Source organism: Oncorhynchus mykiss, chromosome 5 (assembly GCF_057628025.1).
Source record: "Oncorhynchus mykiss isolate SJ-2025 chromosome 5, ASM5762802v1, whole genome shotgun sequence".
NCBI classification, from domain to species: Eukaryota; Metazoa; Chordata; class Actinopteri; order Salmoniformes; family Salmonidae; genus Oncorhynchus; species Oncorhynchus mykiss.
In genome coordinates this window covers 27,601,316-27,617,709 of record NC_143026.1, presented here as the reverse complement: position 1 = coordinate 27,617,709, position 16,394 = coordinate 27,601,316, and the positions used below count along the sequence as shown (strand labels likewise).

Sequence of the window (16,394 nt, the reverse complement as noted above, 5' to 3'; positions counted from 1 at the left end):
CGGAACCCCTGGAGGCGAGAATAATGGTCCACTTGTTAGAATTATCTTTGTTTGAGAGGGATATTGGTGTTCATATCAGATTAGAATGTCTTTCAGGGGAAAGGTACATTGAATCAACAAAATATTGATCAGGCATGTTCCCACTGGCAAATCTTCAGTTATTCATGTCACAGATTGTGTTCACAAATTGCTGAGATCAACATAAAGTACCTAGATCAAATATGCCCAGTTTTTCTGATAGAGATTCTGGGCTGTACTTGAGATTGAGATGAACTGGCGGCAGTGTTGGATTGTGATGATTGATGATGTGGAGTGTGGCCAGAGGGGCTGTAGCTGTGGAGGGTACCCTGCAGCTCATCGTGGAAAAGCTCATTAACATGGTCTCCTGTAGGCCCATGACTCATTACACTGCTGAAATATCCTCTACCAGGAGTTCAATAGTAGAACGCCCTTCACCACTAGAGCAGTGCAATGTTGATCAACCTGAGAAATTCAGCTTGGTCAATACTTTTCCTTGAGGACTGGTCAGCATAGACTGTATCGAGAAGTGACTTTCACCACTTCAAATCAAAATCAAATCAAATGTATTTGTCACATGCACATGGTTAGCAGATGTTAATGCGAGTGTAGCGAAATGCTTGTGCTTCTAGTTCCGACAATGCAGTAATAACCAACGAGTAATCTAACTAACAATTCCAAAACTACTTACTTATACACACAAGTGTAAAGGGATAAAGAATATGTACATAAAGATATATGAATGAGTGATGGTACAGAGCGGCATAGGCAAGATGCAGTAGATGGTATCGAGTACAGTATATACATATGAGATGAGTATGTAAACAAAGTGGCATAGTTTAAAGTGGCTAGTGATACATGTATTACATATAGATGCAGTAGATGATATAGAGTACAGTATATACGTATACATATGAGATGAATAATGTAGGGTATGTAAACATTATAGTAAGTAGCATTGTTGTCCTTGGGGGATTGTGAGTACATAAAGGTTCTTAACACTTTTCAAAGTCTCAGAGGAGGTATTTTTCACTCATTTCTTATCCTTGAAGTGCCCCGTTCATTTTCGGAGCTGCAGTGATGTGTTGTTTTGGATGTGCTGACAAACTTAATTTTCCTCACTTTTCATTGACTGCAGTGTTTGCTTTGTGCTGAACGCCGGTGGACTGAATCCAAAGCTGTTTGTCTGGCCGCCCCACAGATGTGTTTGCTCCCTCTAAATGCAGACATAATTTCCACTTATTTTCCTGCTCTCTTCTGGCTGCCCACCCACCCATCACAACCATTTCTCCACCCTTGTGCTACAGACAAATGGGTCCTCTCTCGCTTGACCCAAACCCTTGAAGACATCCACTGTTATTCAGCTCAGACACTCTTCATCCTAAGCAACATACACAGGAACACTCTAACTTTAGCTCAGTGCTCACTGCAGAACAGTACTTTTCCTCAAGCAAATCTAGGGAAAAATTGCAAAGGGTGTCCGAGGCTACAAAATCACCATTTCATTTCTTGCTTAAATCTTAGCCAGTTTCTCTCTATTGTCTGCATTAATTGTAAGTGATTGTAAGTGATGGATGTTGAAGGTGCTGGGTGTGATATGGGGTGCCAGGCTACCCTATTTGTCCTTGAGAGATGTTCCTCGCAATTTGGCTGGTTGTATTTTCTAGGGTCAACCCCGTCTCCCCTCTTTTTGCCTGAACTGGAAACTGAGAAATTGTCCTGGTGCTTGGAAGAGACAGCTCAAGCTGATTGTACTGATTTGTCTTAATTAACATGACTTGAAGAGCTCCACTGGCTTCATAAGGTGGGAAAGAGAGGGAGGGAGAGCGGTGCTCTGCTTAACACTCCCGACTTTGACACCACTGCCGCCGCCACCACAGCATCACACAACAGTACAGACATAGATTTTTAATGTGCTGGCTTATGGTGACAAGATAATCATTTTTGAAAGATTTTACTCCCATAGATCCGACTTTGATTTCTGTGTATGGCGCCAGTTCTCTGGGAGAATCTCTGTAAAACAGACTGGAGACGATCAAAGGCACCAAAGGAATAGACTGCTCAATGTGATCCTCCAGTATCTGCCAATGAGGCAGGTATTGAATGAGAATTAGGCAAGAGGAGTTAAGACTGTAACAGTTTTGGGCGGTTCTCAACTACCCAGACTCCATAAGCGCTCAGCTTTGGAGCTCCTTTTAAGTTGATTTAACTTTGGTAGCGCTTGAAGGTAGGTTGGGCCTAGTTCCTTTAACCTTGAGTGTTTCGTGGTGTCATCTGATTGACCTGACACTATCACTTATTCCCTTCCATTCTGCTGGTCTATGGATTGTCTGTTGCAATGTTGGAACATTCTACATTCTAATACAGTCATCATGAGGCATATTAGATGATTTGACAACATTCCATTGAAATTTCAAGAAGCTGTCAAGAATGCACTATGAAGACTAGGCTTTTCTTTCTTAAATCAAATCTAATTGCATTGGTCACATGTTTTGTAAACAACAGGTGTTGACGAACAGTGAAATGCTTACTTATTGGCCCTTCCCAACAATGCAGTGAGAAAGAAAATAGAAAAGTAATAACACACAATAATAAATACACAATGAGTAACGATAACTTGGCTCTATACATTGAGTACCAGAGAAGGGTTTATAACTTGGGTGGCTGGAGTATTTAAAACATTTTGGGGGCTTCCTCTGACACTCCCTGATATAGAGGTCCTGGTTGGCAGGGAGCTCGGCCCCAGTGATGTACTGGGCTGTATGCGCTACTCTCTGTAGCGCCTTGCGATCAGATGCCAAGCAGTTGCCATACCAAGCGGTGATGCAGCCATTCAAGATGATCTCAATGGTGCAGCAGTAGTTTTTTGCACCAAATCTTTTCAGCCTCCTGAGGGGGAAGAGGTGTTGTGCCCTCTTCACGACTGTGTTGGTGTGTGTGGACCATGATAGATCCTTAGTGATGTGGAACAGGGATTACAGGAGGGGACTAAACACGCACCCCTGAGGGGTCCCCGTGTTGAAGGTCAGTGTGTCGTATGTGTTGTTGCCTACCGTCACCACGTGGGGCGGCCCTTCAAAAAGTCCAGGGTCCAGTTGCAGAGGGAGGCGTTCAGTCCCAGGGTCCTTAGGTAAGTGATGAGTTTGAAGGGCACTATGGTGTAGTCACCTCCGTGTTTTTAGTGCACGCTTGAGTGCTATGCCGGTAATACTGGAAATTCCAGTAACATATTCCAGTCTTTGTTAGCAAAACAGTCCTGTAGCTTAGCATCCAGCTTTGAAAGCTTTGTATCCATTTCTATGCGTGGTCTAAAGTTGATCTAGTGTGTTTTATTAATTATTTTCTCTAGTTGCACAGGTGACATGCTCTTAGAAATTAGCTAAGAGTGATTTCAGTTTCCCTGCATTTAAAGCGCCACCGCTGGATGAGCATTTTCTTGTTTGCTTATGGCCCTAAATAGCTTGTTGACTGTGGACTTAGCGCCAGTAACGGTTTGTGGTGGTAATTAGACAGTTACTGTATGAAAAATATTGATAAAAACTATTTTGTAAATAGTATGGTCAACAGTTTACCATGAGGTATTCTAACTCAGGCGAGCAGAACCTCAAGACGTTCTTAATAATAAAGATTGCGCACCAGCTGTTGTTGACAAAGAGACACACACCTCTCCCCTTGAGCTTACCCAAGCTTCCGTTCTGTCCTGCCGATGCATAGAAAAACAGCTAGATGTAAATTATCCATGTCCTTGTTCAGCCACGACTCCAAGAAACACAGTGCAGTTCTTCAGGTCCCGCTGATAGGATAGTCTTGAACAGAGCTCTTCCAGTTTGTTCTCCAGTGATTGTAGAATGGAGGGTAGAGGCGGTTTATTCACTTGTCTACGTAGTTTCATCAGGGTGCCCGCGCTTTGGCCTCGCTTATGCCGCATCTTTCTTCTCCGAGTCTGGGTGACTAAGGCCTGGTCTGGGGTGAGCAGTATGTCCTGCACCGCCGACTCGTTGAACTAGAAATATTCATCCAAATCAAGGTTAGTGATTGCTGTTCTGATGGCCAGAAGCTACCTTCAGTCACAGGAAACAATGGCGGAAACATTATGGACAAAAAAAGTTACGACCAGCACAGAAAAACACACAAAATAGCACAACTGGTCAGGAGGCCATAAAACAGCAGCTTTCCAATCCAGTGCCATTCCTGTTGGGTGACATGCGTCCCAATCTGTCTTGACCTCAGAGGCCCGATGAGGCAATGCGGCCTAGTTTTAACAGTTCACAGACAAGCATCTCACAATACACTGTACTGTACAGCCATCCACAATGACTCACCAACACTCCTCTTCTGAAGCAGTTTGTCTGTCAGTTTCACCCACCCCACTTTAAACAATTGCTACCAGTGAACGTTTTCCCTGATCAACAAGCTGTTACCCTGCAGGTTATGAATCGTTATGCATTCAGTAAGTGGGCTTTTTTATTAATCAGCAGATGTTCGCAGGCCGACTTTCTGTTTTGCACACTTTTTCATTCCCACTTTTAGTTTTTCCCAAGAGAGCAACACAGAGATGGAATTAAAGTTATTCTAATCTATCGCTCCCTGTCTGGTTTGGATTGCAATCCCAGGTTCAGTGCTGTAAGCATCTCACCAGACACAAACTGTCCTGATGGGTATTGATTGGAGACTGTTCTTGAACCTCAACACTACTTGTGGCGCTGTGCTCAAGAGGCTGCCCATGAAAATGATTGATTACCATTTGGAGTGGCTGGGGAAGGAGCAGCACTTTGTCTGCTAAAGTATATGGTTTGGAGAGAAAATACTTTTGAGTCAGAAACACAAGGCTGTAAGGCTGAGGTGGTCGGATCCTGAGGAGCTCTCTTGGCTCTGTGTGGTGTTAAGGTTAGGGGTCAGAGAGAGGCCAGTGGAGGATGATGGATGGATGTGCTGTAACTGTGCTTTCAGAACAGCAGCTCTGTGGCTTAATTCTGCTGTCAAATAACACTCCAGCACCTACAGTTGAAGTCAAAGTTTACATACACTTAGGTTGGAGTCATTAAAACTCGTTTTTCAACCACTCCACAAATTTCTTGTTAACAAACTGTAGTTTTTGCAAGTTGGTTAGGACATCTACTTTATGAATGACACAAGTAATTTTTTAAACAATTGTTTACAGACAGATTATTTCACTTATTATTCACTGTATTACAATTCCAGTGGGTCAGAAGTTTACATACACTAAGTTGACTGTGACTTTTAAACAGCTCGGAAAATTCCAGAAAATGATGTCATGGCTTTAGAAGCTTCTGATAGGCTAATTTACATTATTTCAGTCAAATGGAGGTGTGCCTGTGGATGTATTCCAAGACCTACCTTCAAACTCACTGCCTCTTTACTTGACATCTTGGGAAAATCATAAGAAATCAGCCAATACCTCAGAAAATAAATTGTAGACCTCCACAAGTCTGGTTCATCCTTGAATGAATTTCCAAACGCCTGAAGGTTCCACGTTCATCTGTATAAACAATAGTATGCAAGTATAAACACCATGGGAACACGCTGTCGTCATACCGCTCAGGAAGGAGACGCGGTCTGTCTCCTAGAGATGAACGCACTTTGGTGCAAAAAGTGCAAATCAATCCCAGAACAACAGCAAAGGACCTTGTGAAGATGCTGGAGGAAACTTATACAAAAGTATCTGTATCCATAGTAAAACGTGTCCTATATCGACATAACCTGAAAGGCCGCTCAGCATTGCTCCAAAAATGCCATAAAAAAGCCAGACTACGGTTTGCAACTGCACATGGGAACAAAGATCGTACTTTTTGGAGAAATGTCCTCTGGTCTGATGAAACAAAAAAGGGCCATAATGTCTATTAAGACCATCGTTATGTTTGGAGGAAAAAGGGGAAGGCTTGCATGCCGAAGAACACCATCCCAACCATGAAGCACGGGGTGGCAGCATCACCTTGTGGGGGTGCTTTGCTGCTTGAGGGACTGGTGCACTTCACAAAATAGATGGCGTCATGAGGTAGGAAAATTATGTGGATATATTGAAGCAACATTTTCAAACATCAGTCAAGAAGTTAAAGCTTGGTCGCAAACGGGTCTTCCAAATGGACAATGACCACAAGCATACTTCCAAAGTTGTGGCAAAATGGCTTAAGGACAACAAAGTCAAGATATTGGAGTGGCCAACACAAAGCCCTGAACTCAATCCTATAAAAAAAAATGTGGGCAGAACTGAAAAAGTATGTGAAAGCAAGGAGGCCTACACACCTGACTCAGTTACATCAGCTCTGTCAGGAGGAATGGGCCAAAATTCACCCATCTTATTGTGGGAAGCTTGTGGAAGGCTACCCGAAACGTTTGACCCAAGTTAAACAATTTAAAGGCAATGCTACCAAATACTAATTGAGTGTATGTAAACTTCTGACCCACTGGGAATGTGATGAAATAAATACAAGCTTAAATAAATAATTTTCTCTATTATTATTCTGACATTTCACATTCTTAAAACAAAGTGGTGATCCTAACTGACCTAAGACAGGGAGTATTTACTAAGATTAAATGTCAGGAATTGTGAAAAACTGAGTTTAAATGTATTTGGCTAATGTGTATGTAAACTTCCGACTTCAACTGTAACTGAGCAGCATGGACATGGTCCTCTTCAGTCCTCTTTCTCTGTCGTTGTCTCTCTGTCTTTGTCTCTCTCTTTTCTTCCTTTCCTACGTTTTGCATTTTCATCTCATTCTTGTATATAACAATAGAAAAGATTAGCATCTGTCAATGAATCCTAACCATTGACTCGGCATCAAGAGGGATGGAGCAAATAAATATAAACCATGTGAATGATGGCTCTCCTATAGGTTCCCAGGCTTGTGCATATTGGATGGTTCTTCATAACAGTCGACCAGAGCGGTGACTAATGAGTTAATATCATCCAGTTTTCCCTTTGACAAGACAAGCCTCTCTTTCCGCCTCTCCATTGCTTCCTCTTCCTCCCTCCTTCCCACCATCCTTTCTCCTTCCCTTTTTCTGTCCCTCTCCATCCTGTACGCTCCATCAGGGAGGGAAACCACTGCCACAGTAGAAGATCCTGTTGAGTATATAATGCACAGATCAGCAGGCTCAGACACACAGCTGTATGCTGAACCGGAAGCCCTCATCCTCCCAACTCCCAAAATGTTGCTTTTAGTATTTAGTATTTATTAGGATCCCCATTAGCTGCTGCCAAAGCTTCCTGGGGTCCAAACAGGAATAAACCTATTACGTCACAACAACCTACATCATAAATAAAACAATACATCATACAAGATTGTATTCAATTATTATTAAAACAAAGACCATATAAAATGTACAATACTACAATGTGTGATTGTTTGTGTGTGTGCGTATGCGTCCATGTCTCCACAGTCCACATTGTGCCGTGAGGTGTTGTTTTATCGGTTTTAATCTGATTTTACTGCTCGCTTGAGGTACTTGATGTGGAAGAGTTCCATGTAGTCATGGCTCTATGAAGTACTGTGCGTTATTCAAGCTTGATGATGAGTTGGTTATTTGAATCAGCTGTGTAGTGCTAGGGCAAAAACCAAAACGTGTACCCAGGGGAAACCCAGCATTAAAGAACACCCTCTGTGGAAACTTTCCATCCACAATTTGGCACAGGGTGTAAAGCCATAACACATATTTTTTAGCAGTAAACTATGATCGATAATGTCAAGCTGCACTTTTTAGTCTAATGAAACAGCTCCCACAATCATCGTATTATCAATTTTCTTTCAGCCAAACATTCGTCAGTGCCGTACATGTTGAGTGCCCTTCCTTATAAGCATGCTGAAAGTTAGTTGTTCATTTGTTTACTGTGAAATATCACTGTTTCTGGTCAAACCCATTTTTTCTCCAAAAGTTTACAAAGGGTTGGTAACAGGCTGATTGGTTGGCTGTTTGAACCAGTAAAAAGTGCTTTGCTATTCTTGGGTAGCGGAATTACTTTTTTTTTCTCCAGGCCTGGGAGCGCCCACTTTTCTGTAGGCTTAGATTGAAGGGATATAGTCCGCTACCACCATCAGTCATTTTCCCTCCAAGTTGTCATTACCAGGTGGTTTGTCTTTGTTGATAGTCAACAATATTTTTTTCACCGTTATGCATGGATATGGTTCAGAGTTTGATAATCTTGCAAATGAAAAACTCATTAAAGTAGTCGGCAATATCAGAGGGTTTTGTGATGAATGAGCCATCTAATTTAATGAAGGATGGTGCTGAATTAGCTTTTTTGCCCAAAATTTGATTTAAGGTGATTTATTATTCTGATGGCTGCAGTATCAAACAGAATGTGAAAACTAAATTTAATACAGTTACAGTCGATCTTGTCATGGTTGTGATTCTGACGGTCAATAAATAAGTCTTAGTGACGGGACCATTTTAGATGAAGGTGCCATTTTGAGCGACCTCACACTGATCACCACACCCACAAATCATGACAAACACCCCTCTCTTACTGCTGCTGATAACTGATTTGAGTGCAAATTTGCCAGCTCAAGGTTGTCAGAACAAACCTGGCTAGAACCTCCTAGGATCAATTATTACACCTAAAAATAGCAAATTGTCATTGCAAACACAGTCAGGAACCCTTTGACTTGCACCAGGAACCCTTTGACTTGCACCAGGGAACCCTTTGACTTGCACCAGGCAACCCTTTGACTTGCACCAGGAACCCTTTGACTTGCACCAGGGAACCCTTTGACTTGCACCAGGGAACCCTTTGACTTGCACCAGGGAACCCTTTGACTTGCACCAGGGAACCCTTTGACTTGCACCAGGGAACCCTTTGACTTGCACCAGGGAACCCTTTGACTTGCACCAGGGAACCCTTTGACTTGCACCAGGGAACCCTTTGACTTGCACCAAGCAACCCTTTGACTTGCACCAGGGAACCCTTTGCACGGTGACGTACCACACCTTTATATTTCCCTGGCTCCCAATACTCCTTTCCCACGGATGTTAGTTTCTTCTCCGCACTGAGTCTGGATCTGAGTACCTCCCTGACTTCAATGATGGCTGTCTCAGACTGAAGTATGTAGCAAATGATAGATCAGCAGAATAATTAAGTTTGAGTCAGTCAACCTTTTACATAGCCTATTTTCTTGTTTCTTTCTTCCCCTTTGAAAATATAATCTGAACACTTATGAGTGAATCTGTCAGTTTTATTCATAACCTGTGTTGATCCCGGTCGGTATGCCAGTATGATTTCTTATTCCTGCTGTAAATGACTTTCTCTGAGCTGCTGATATGCTTGATTGAGTCTGAAATGGGAAGTGGGATTGTAATGATAGGCTTTGGAAATGAGTCTTTGCAAATAGATTTTGATATCTGCTTTTAAACGCATTATGATTTCCAACAAGCTGATCCTAATTATTCTTGTTGGGCCAGAAGAAAAGACTGTTCCCCTTGTTTCCCCATCCTCACCTGACAAAGTACATTTCATTAATTGGACAGCAATCAGGAATAGATTATTAAACATTTTCATTTCTATCAGCGTGGAGTTGAGCGAGCCGTCCTCTGTGAGCGAGGCTAAGATCCTATTAGAAATGAGGTCAGACCTAAATGTGTATATATATGTTACCCCGCTCAGCACTGCAGCACACCCACACACTCTAACACAATAAGCAGGCCTGTCCCATCCAGTGCTGACTTACACGTCTGCTTGTTAACAGGGGAGACACGCAATAACACATGCAATTGAAGTATTGGCATGAATTCCTTTTTGAGCCGTGAGCTATTTTGAGATGTTAAGTGATCATCACCTCTCTCTCTCTGACCTCTCCACAGCTGACATGGCAGCGATGTATTATGGATACTGCATGCTACCTGATGGGACCTACTGCCTGGCTCCGCCTCCCCCAGGGATAGATGCCAATGCTTACTACAGCTCCCTACCCTCTGGTAGCATGCTGGCCGCGCCCTCTTACTCTGGAGCCCCGCCCCCTCCAGGGACCACGCCCCCTCCACTTCCTGAGCCAACCACACGGTTCATCTACACGGCACCTCCGACTACATTTCCCATTATCCCACCGCCAACTACAGTTCCCAGCCAGGTCCCAGTCCGCCTCTCAACTCCTCCTGCTCCTGTTGTACCTGCTGCTGTCATACCAGAGACCAGGTGTGGACAGTTATTGGAGAGAAGTGGATATATTTTTTCTTGATCCTTATACTACCTATTTTTCCCCCACATAATGTGATGCATTGCAAGCAAGTTTCTTGCCTCTTTCTCTCTCTCTCCGTCTCTGCTTATCTTTCTCTCTTAAATCAGTTCGCGGCCCCCTGCTCAAGTTGCTGTGGCAGCGCCAGCCATCATTCCCCCTCCCCCTGACATCCAACCGGTTATTGACAAGCTGGCTGAGTACGTAGCCAGGAACGGTGTCAAGTTTGAGACCAGTGTCCGCGTCAAGAATGACCCGAGGTGAGCAGAAACGGACACTGCTCTTCTCCTCACTGAATAAAGGTGAACGGCTCACAATGCACTATTTGTTTAATATAATCGTTGTGTGTTTCTATCTTCAACACAGGTTTGACTTTCTGCAGTCCTGGAACCAGTACAACACCTATTATGAGTTCAAGAAGCATTACTTCATGAAGAAAGAGGGAATCAGCCTGCCTGAGGTATCATTGTCCCCCTTTGCTTCCCTTTTCCCTCTCTCTGATCAGTGTGCATTTAATACCATTTTGCTTGAATTAATTATATACCCTCTGGGGATGTGATGGATCTTAAGTCAATATTGCCTTTCATTCACTGAAATTCTCTCCAGGTTGCTTTTTAAAAGGCTCTAAAGCATTGGAAGGCCTTGGCTCTTAGGCTTTCATGCTTGAGATCAGAGATCATCAATTGTGTGTGCTGTCCAGATATCAAAAGGCCTGCCTGCCTGCTCTTGACTCGCTGTTTGAATGGTTTGTTTTGCATACCAGGTTCAAATCAAAGTTTATTTGTCACGTGTGCCGAATACAACAGGTGTAGTAGGTAGACCTTACAGTGAAATGCTTACTTACAGGCTCTAACCAATAGTGCAAAAAAGTATTAGGTGAACAATAGATAAGTAAAGAAATAAAAACAAATGTAAAAAGACAGTGAAAAACAGTAGCGAGGCTACATATAGACACCGGTTAGTCAGGCTGATTGAGGTAGTATGTAGATATGGTTAAAGTGACTATGCATATACGATGAACAGAGAGTAGCAGTAGAGTAAAGAGGGGCTGGCGGGTGCCTTTGGTGTGGTTTTCTCAATGAATGGCACCTGCCTGTTCATGTCCTTGATTTAGCCCCCGGGGCGCAGCTCTACCCTCTTCAACACCCCGTCTCTCTCTTTCTCTCACAATTTTTCTGTCTCTCTTATCTGATTTTGTGAGAGGACATTGATTTTTAAGTATAACAAACCTAACTCTGTGAATTAACCCTGGACCAAGCAAAGCATTTAACCATGCAGCCGTGCTTTGTTTTCTTGCTCAGTTCCCCGGTTTTATCACACAACAAATGGATGTCAGGTACTTCTCCGTTATTCAACAGAGATGTATTTTTTACCTTCCCCTGGGGGTGTCGGCCGACAGACTCTCACTGGTACTTTTCTAGTTCTCACTAATCTAGCCACGACCCATCACGTTAACAGTGCTGTGATACGTGTATAAAGTATTAAAAGCTAACATTTTACATGGCTCATCTCTTGGTAGACATGTATTCAATTGTGTGACATTTGAATGCCTTTATGAAGAGAATACTTTTCATTTGTGTTTGGTAATTATTGGAAAAGTGGTTGGCTGGTAATTCTTAATGGGCTCAGGTGGGAGGCAGACGTAAGTACTTTGTAAAGATATTCGAAAACAGAAGATATCAAGGGTGAGCAGTAACAGACAGAGAAACAATTTATTCATCCATTTGCTGGCTAAGTGCTTTAAGTGGTTTGTTTGTACCCCTGGTATGAACGATTGCTCGAGCTGATAACATTACAGTAAACAAATTAGCAAACTTTAAAGGCAGGGGAATGATATAAAAAATGTGACTCTGTGCCTTTCAAACTTTGATTTTAAACCACCCAGGCTTTTGGAATGATTGGTCTTCACCACCTGGTTAAATTAATTTGCTGATCCCAGCCCGTTCCCCGCACAGGATTGAACGTAGATGAAATTGCCTTAAAAGTGTCTCACTGCACAGGTTGTTAACCTGTGTCAGATTAAATCTTGGATGTTGAAGGTATTTACTCCTTGGTTCTCTGTGTACTCTGGGTGAGTTTGTGTAAAAACGGCTAGCTGGAGCTGGTCTGGTCGGTCAGTTGGATATGCCCACACCCATTACAGTGCTTTTGGAAAGTATTCAGATTCCTTGACTTTTTCAACATTTTGTTACATTCCATCCTTATTCTAAAATTGATTAAACAAAAAAAATCCTCATCCATCCTCATGAAACTACACACAATATCCGTAATGACAAAGCGAAAACAGTTTTTAATTTTTTTTTGCAAATTTATATTTGAAAAATAAGTCTGGGCTCTGGCTGGGCCACGCAAGGACATTCAGAGACTTGTCCCGAAGCCACTCCATTGTCCTTGCTGTGTGCTTAGGGTTGTTGTCCTGTTGGAGTGGTCAGAATGCCCTCACCCGCTATATACTTAAAATCAAATACAATTTTGTTGGTCACATTCACATATTTAGCAGATGTTATTGCGGGTGTAGCGAAATGCTGATTGGTTTGGTTCTGCCCACTATAGTGCTGTCTGGTTAGAACGTGATGTTGAGACCCATCACTACCCTGGATGGTCACCACCACACAGACACAGCTGTTACCATTTGAAATTTTTTTATATGATTGTGTGGTTATATTTGCTGGACGCACACACCTCAGAAAGGAACAGCATGTCAAAAGTCTGTCGGCAGCACAGCACTTTGCTTCTTCTCTAGATGGATGATGGCGCGCACTAACTAAAGGTTAGTGAAGGCAGGTGGTATCCTGCAGCACATACAACCGCCCTGATTGGTTGGATGAACAGAGGTGTGAACTGTACTCTCTCTTTCTAACTCACATTTATCTTCTCTGTACCCGCTGTGCTGCTCACATGAGACAAATACAGTGTGGAAAATAGAAGAACAGTGGATAGGATAGAGAGTGGAACAATGACAAAAGACTGAACGAAGCACAAAGAAACAGTGGTGAAAGGGAGACGATGGCAGGGGTGCTACAAGTTGAATTGGGGGAAATGCTATGTGAGTTCCCGCAGAGTAGTTCTGTCTCTGTCAGCAGCGTCTGTTTTTATTTGGCGACTGCGGCTGTGATTTCTCTTTCAGGGGAGCAGGGGATCTCTGCTCTCTGGCCTCAGTGGAGTTCTGCTCCCCTGGCTGACTCCCACCAGGCTGTCCCTGGCTCTGCTGCAAAATCTGGACAATTTGTTTAATTCATCCAGTGTCTCCAGCTCAATTAGGAGCCTTGTCAACAGAGATGAAATGATTCAGTCTGGCTGTGGCTGGCCTGGCTGCTTGGTTATATCCATGGCCACTTTGGCCCCGGTTATGTATTGTCTCTCTGCTTAAGGTACCTCTTTAAACCCTGCAGTGCACTTGAACTGTCTGATGTATCAGAGCTTAGAATGTACCTCAGGTATTCACACTCATCCTCGGTTTAGATTTATATAGATGAATATGGTTTCATCTCATCCAGGTAGTTTTTATATGCTTTGGTCTATGTTCATTGACCGTTTTATCATAAGCCACCATTTATTTTGATGATATGTTTCCACCAGAATCATCTCCTCTACGTTTTACGTTGTGCTCTATCTCCAATCACACCTGAGCACTGAAATTCCAGTGTGTATCATATGATGCATGAGCCCATCTCATTCCAAAGCAGACAGTTGATCTGTAACCATTCTCTAATGGATCTTTTGCAATGCTCTCTCTAAGCTGCGTGTGTGCGCTGGCTCGCAGCTCCCCGGGAATGCCCCACAGAAGAAATATATCCGCCCGCCCAGAGAAGCACGATATTGAAAGTTTCCCTTTTACTGTGGGAATTGTAATTGAATCAATGCAATATTAGCAACTTTCAATGCAACATAACAAACGAGATTGTGTTGTAAGCAGAACGCATCGGAGTAGGATTCTATTGCATTAACACGCATGACTCAGCCCATACTCTTTACATACCGGTGCGCCATAACCAGTCAGCTTCAGTAGGCCAACAGTAAATGTAAATAGACCATTGCCATATATGGATCTGTGCCATTCACTTTGAACTGGACTGTTTACAGCATGAGTGGTCGTGAGTAGATGCGCTTGTTTTGAGATGAAAGCAAGAGCTGTGTATGGGCTTGTTTTGAGATGAAAGCAAGAGCTGTGTATGGGCTTGTTTTGAGATCAAAGCAAGAACTGTGTGTAGCCACGTGTGCACATTTGTTCATATCCTTTACTAGTTATTGAGTTATTAGCCCAGTTAAACATAATTTGCAGTCAGCAATATGGGAGTGGTGCTTCCTACAAGAGCACAAAACATCTACATTTCTAGATATCTTTGAAAAGCGAGTCAGGTAAACAGATTTTGTTTTTGTCTTAAAGGGGCAGTGTTGTATTTTGATACCAGCTTGAATAAGCTGTGTGGGCAGAGGTTGGCGTATTTTTGTCTGATTCTCTGTAGTAATGGTATGGGAATAATAATGCATTTATTTTGTAAAGTGGTTTCATGCATCAAAAACAACATTTTCAGTCACCTTCTTGTCTGAATGACAAGTGGATAAACAGGTTAATGTTAAGCCCTGCGTGTTTTTTTTTTCAGAAGTCTCATGGAATGTAGGTCTAAATTGAACAACACACCTTGACTACTACTGTAGGCTGAATGATAGAACAGCTATTTCCATGTTAAAATGTTATGGGATGCATTTTCTCCATTGTTTTTGATGGTAGGCCACTGTTAGGCCTACATTATGATCAAATAGCCAAAGTAGCCTACTTGACCACTGTCTGAAACTGTAACTTAAAGCGGGTACAGCCTCAGTGTTCACAGTAAACACATGCTGGAAGTTGCACTGAATTTTTACAACCTTGAAGTTTGTGATCATCAGACCTTTAATAAATTGCAGGGAACATTGCTAATATGCCACACTGAATTAAAGCGCCTATGTGTTCCTCTCCTACCGAATCAGACAGTGTATTAACAACCAACCCCAGGTGCCATTATGACACATTTATAAAAAAAATTAAAAAACTGGTAGGCCAGTTGAGAACAAGTTCTCATTTACAACTGTGATCTGGCCAAGATAAAGCAAAGCAGTGCGACAACAACAACAACAACAACAACTCAGAGTTACACATAAACAAACGTACAGTCAATAACACAAAAGAAAAATCGAAAGATTTATGTACAGTGTGTGCAAATGTAGAATAGTAGGGTGGTAGGCAATAAATAGGCCCTAGAGGCGCAAATAATTACGGTTAACATTAATACTGGAGTGAAGGATGTGCATTTGATGATGTGCAAGTAGAGATACTGGGGTGCAAAAGAGCGAGAGCGTAATTAATAATATGGGGATGAGGTAGTCGGGTGTGGGGTTTATTTACAGATTGGCTGTGTACAGGTACAGTGATCGGTAAGCTGCTCTGACAGCTGATGCTTAAAGTTAGAGAGGGCGATATAAGACCTCAGCTTCAGAGATGTTTGCAATTTGTTCCAGTCATTGGCAGCAGAGAACTGGAAAGAAAGGCGGCCCAAGGAAGTGTTGGCTTTGGGGATGAACAGTACAATATCCCTGCTGGAGCGCGTGCTACAGGTGGGTGTTGCTATAGTGACCAGTGAGCTGAGATAAGGCGGGGCTTTACCTAGCAAAGAATTCTAGATGACCTGGAGCAGTTTCCCAAGAAAGCTAAGGTAACTGAGCTAAATGACTATTGCCCCGTAGCACTCACTTCCGTCATCATGAAGTGCTTTGAGAGACTAGTCAAGGATCATATCACCTCCACCCTACCTGACACCCTAGACCCACTCCAATTTGCTTACCGCCCCAATAGGTCCACAGACGACGCAATCATACTACACACTGCCCTAACCCATCTGGACAAGAGTAATACCTATGTAAGAATGCTGTTCATTGACTACAGCTCAGCATTTTACACCATAGTACCCTCCAAACTCGTCATTAAGCTCAAGACCATGGGTCTCGACCCCGCCCTGTGCAACTGGGTCCTGGACTTTCTTACGGGCTGCCCCCAGTTGGTGAGGGTAGGAAACAACATGTCCACCACGCTGATCCTCAACACTGGGGCCTCACAAGGGTGCGTTCTCAGCCCTCTACTGTACTCCCTGTTCACTCATGACTGTGTGGCCGTGCACGCCTCCAACTCAATCATCACGTTTGCAGACAAGA

At 42.9% G+C, this 16,394-nt stretch overlaps 1 protein-coding gene across 11 annotated transcripts in view; it reads left to right on the top strand.

The window, feature by feature from the left end:
* The window catches only part of LOC110522882 (splicing factor, suppressor of white-apricot homolog), a 173,900-nt gene that overhangs the window by 32,436 nt on the left and 125,070 nt on the right, over positions 1-16,394 (top strand). For all 11 annotated transcript variants that reach the window (XM_090234359.1, XM_090234360.1, XM_090234362.1 and 8 more), the window contains exons 8-10: positions 9,835-10,165; positions 10,316-10,465; positions 10,572-10,665. In XM_090234359.1, coding sequence (XP_090090485.1) covers positions 9,835-10,165; positions 10,316-10,465; positions 10,572-10,665 — 575 coding nt within the window. The remainder of the gene's footprint in view (positions 1-9,834; positions 10,166-10,315; positions 10,466-10,571; positions 10,666-16,394) is intronic.